This window comes from Poecilia latipinna, unplaced genomic scaffold (genome assembly GCF_001443285.1).
Source record: "Poecilia latipinna isolate Pla-1442-1.1 unplaced genomic scaffold, P_latipinna-1.0 Scaffold3237, whole genome shotgun sequence".
Lineage (NCBI taxonomy): Eukaryota > Metazoa > Chordata > Actinopteri > Cyprinodontiformes > Poeciliidae > Poecilia > Poecilia latipinna.
This window is the reverse complement of record NW_015115853.1, coordinates 33658-35127: the sequence shown is the minus strand read 5'-3', so window position 1 is coordinate 35127 and position 1470 is coordinate 33658. Positions and strand designations below refer to the sequence as shown.

The 1470-nt window shown below is 38.0% G+C and overlaps 1 protein-coding gene across 1 annotated transcript in view; it reads right to left on the bottom strand.

The window, feature by feature from the left end:
• Positions 1–100: 100 nt before the first annotated feature.
• Positions 101–1470, bottom strand: part of LOC106940468 (golgin subfamily A member 6-like protein 22) — a 31003-nt gene continuing 29633 nt past the window's right edge. The window contains exons 5-6 of the mRNA XM_015023232.1: positions 992–1460; positions 101–113 (exon numbers count right to left, since the gene is read on the bottom strand). Coding sequence (XP_014878718.1) covers positions 101–113; positions 992–1460 — 482 coding nt within the window. The remainder of the gene's footprint in view (positions 114–991; positions 1461–1470) is intronic.

Below are 1470 nucleotides of genomic sequence, written 5' to 3'. Positions count from 1 at the left end.
GAATTTGATTTAGGGGCTCCTTTTGTTGCTAAAAATATCAGCACCTCTAACGGCTTTTGTGTTAGATTTAGTGAGATTAGTTATGGGAGAAGGGAGTAGTTTAAATGCCCAGCCTAAAAAGCAATAAGTTATAATCGCAGTTTACTAAATTGGATTTGTAAATTCAAAGATTCAACTCACAGCATCAGATTGTTGCTATGGTAACAAAACAATACAACTATGAATATTGTTCTTTGAAGTTTTACAAAGTAAACTTGCCAGCTCCTTAAAATCTTGTATTTAAATGTTAAACAATTTAAAATAATTTAATTTATGTATGCCTAAACAACTGAATTAAATTTAACAGCATTGATCATCTCAATAAACAAGTGTTACATTTATGTATCTGTGGTCTGTTTTAAATTCTTAGCATTTATGGGGCCCCTGAAGCTCTTGGGGGGCCTGATGGAGCTGCTGTCTTAATTTGGATTAAACAGAAGTGCAAATTTGTTGTTTTTAGACTAGTTGTGGGTTTAAATAGCATTTCACTGGAGATGTTTTCCCGTAACATATAATTACACAGTAATACTTTTACATTTCCTGTCAACTTAACATCTTTGAATGCAAAACACGGTGGACTGCCGGTGGACCGACTCAATGCCCCGACCACCGGGCTTAGCAAGTTTTCTGGGGGAAACCCTGGAATATTTCAAAATTAAAGTGAGTAATCAAGAGTTTCAAAGGTAATCTAGAAATATAATTACTATGTTCAGGACAGAATTCTTCAACTGGAAAGGTTCTATGGTCCAAGATGAAATAGTAGGCTTTTCTTAGGGCATCTCTCTCAATGCATCGTTTCTCTGCCTCCCGTTTTATTTTTTTCAGCTCCTCTTTCTCTTCGACCAGCTTCTCTTTCTCTTTGTCCAGCTCCTCTCTTTTTTTGATCAGCTCCTCTCTTTTTTTGATCAGTTCCAGTTTTTCTTTGGCCATGTCCATTTTCTTTTTGTCCAGCTCTTCGTTCTCTTTGGGCAGCTCCTTTTTTTCTTTGTTGAGCTCTTCTTTCTCTTTGGTCAGCTCCTCTTTCATTTTGCTGAGCTTCTCTTGATTTTTCCTCAGCTCCTCTTTCTCTTTAGTCAGCTCATCTTCCTCTTTGCTCAGCTCCTCTTGCTTTGTCCTCATCTTCTCTAACTCTTTGCTCAACTCATCTTTCTCTTTGCTCAGCTCCTCAATCTCTTTGTTCAGCTCCTCTGTCTCTTTGTTCAGCTCCTCTGTCTCTTTGCTCAGCTCCTCTGTCTCTTTGCTAAACTCCTCTGTCCCTTTGCGAAGCTCCTCTGTCCCTTTCCTGAGTTGTTCTTTTTCTCTCCTCAGTTGTTCTTTATCTTTGAGAAGCTTCTCTTCATCTTTGTTCAACTCCTCTTTTTCTTTATTCAGCTGCTTTTTCTCTCTATTGAGCTCCTTTGTCCTTTTTCTCAGATCCTTTTCTTTTTCCAA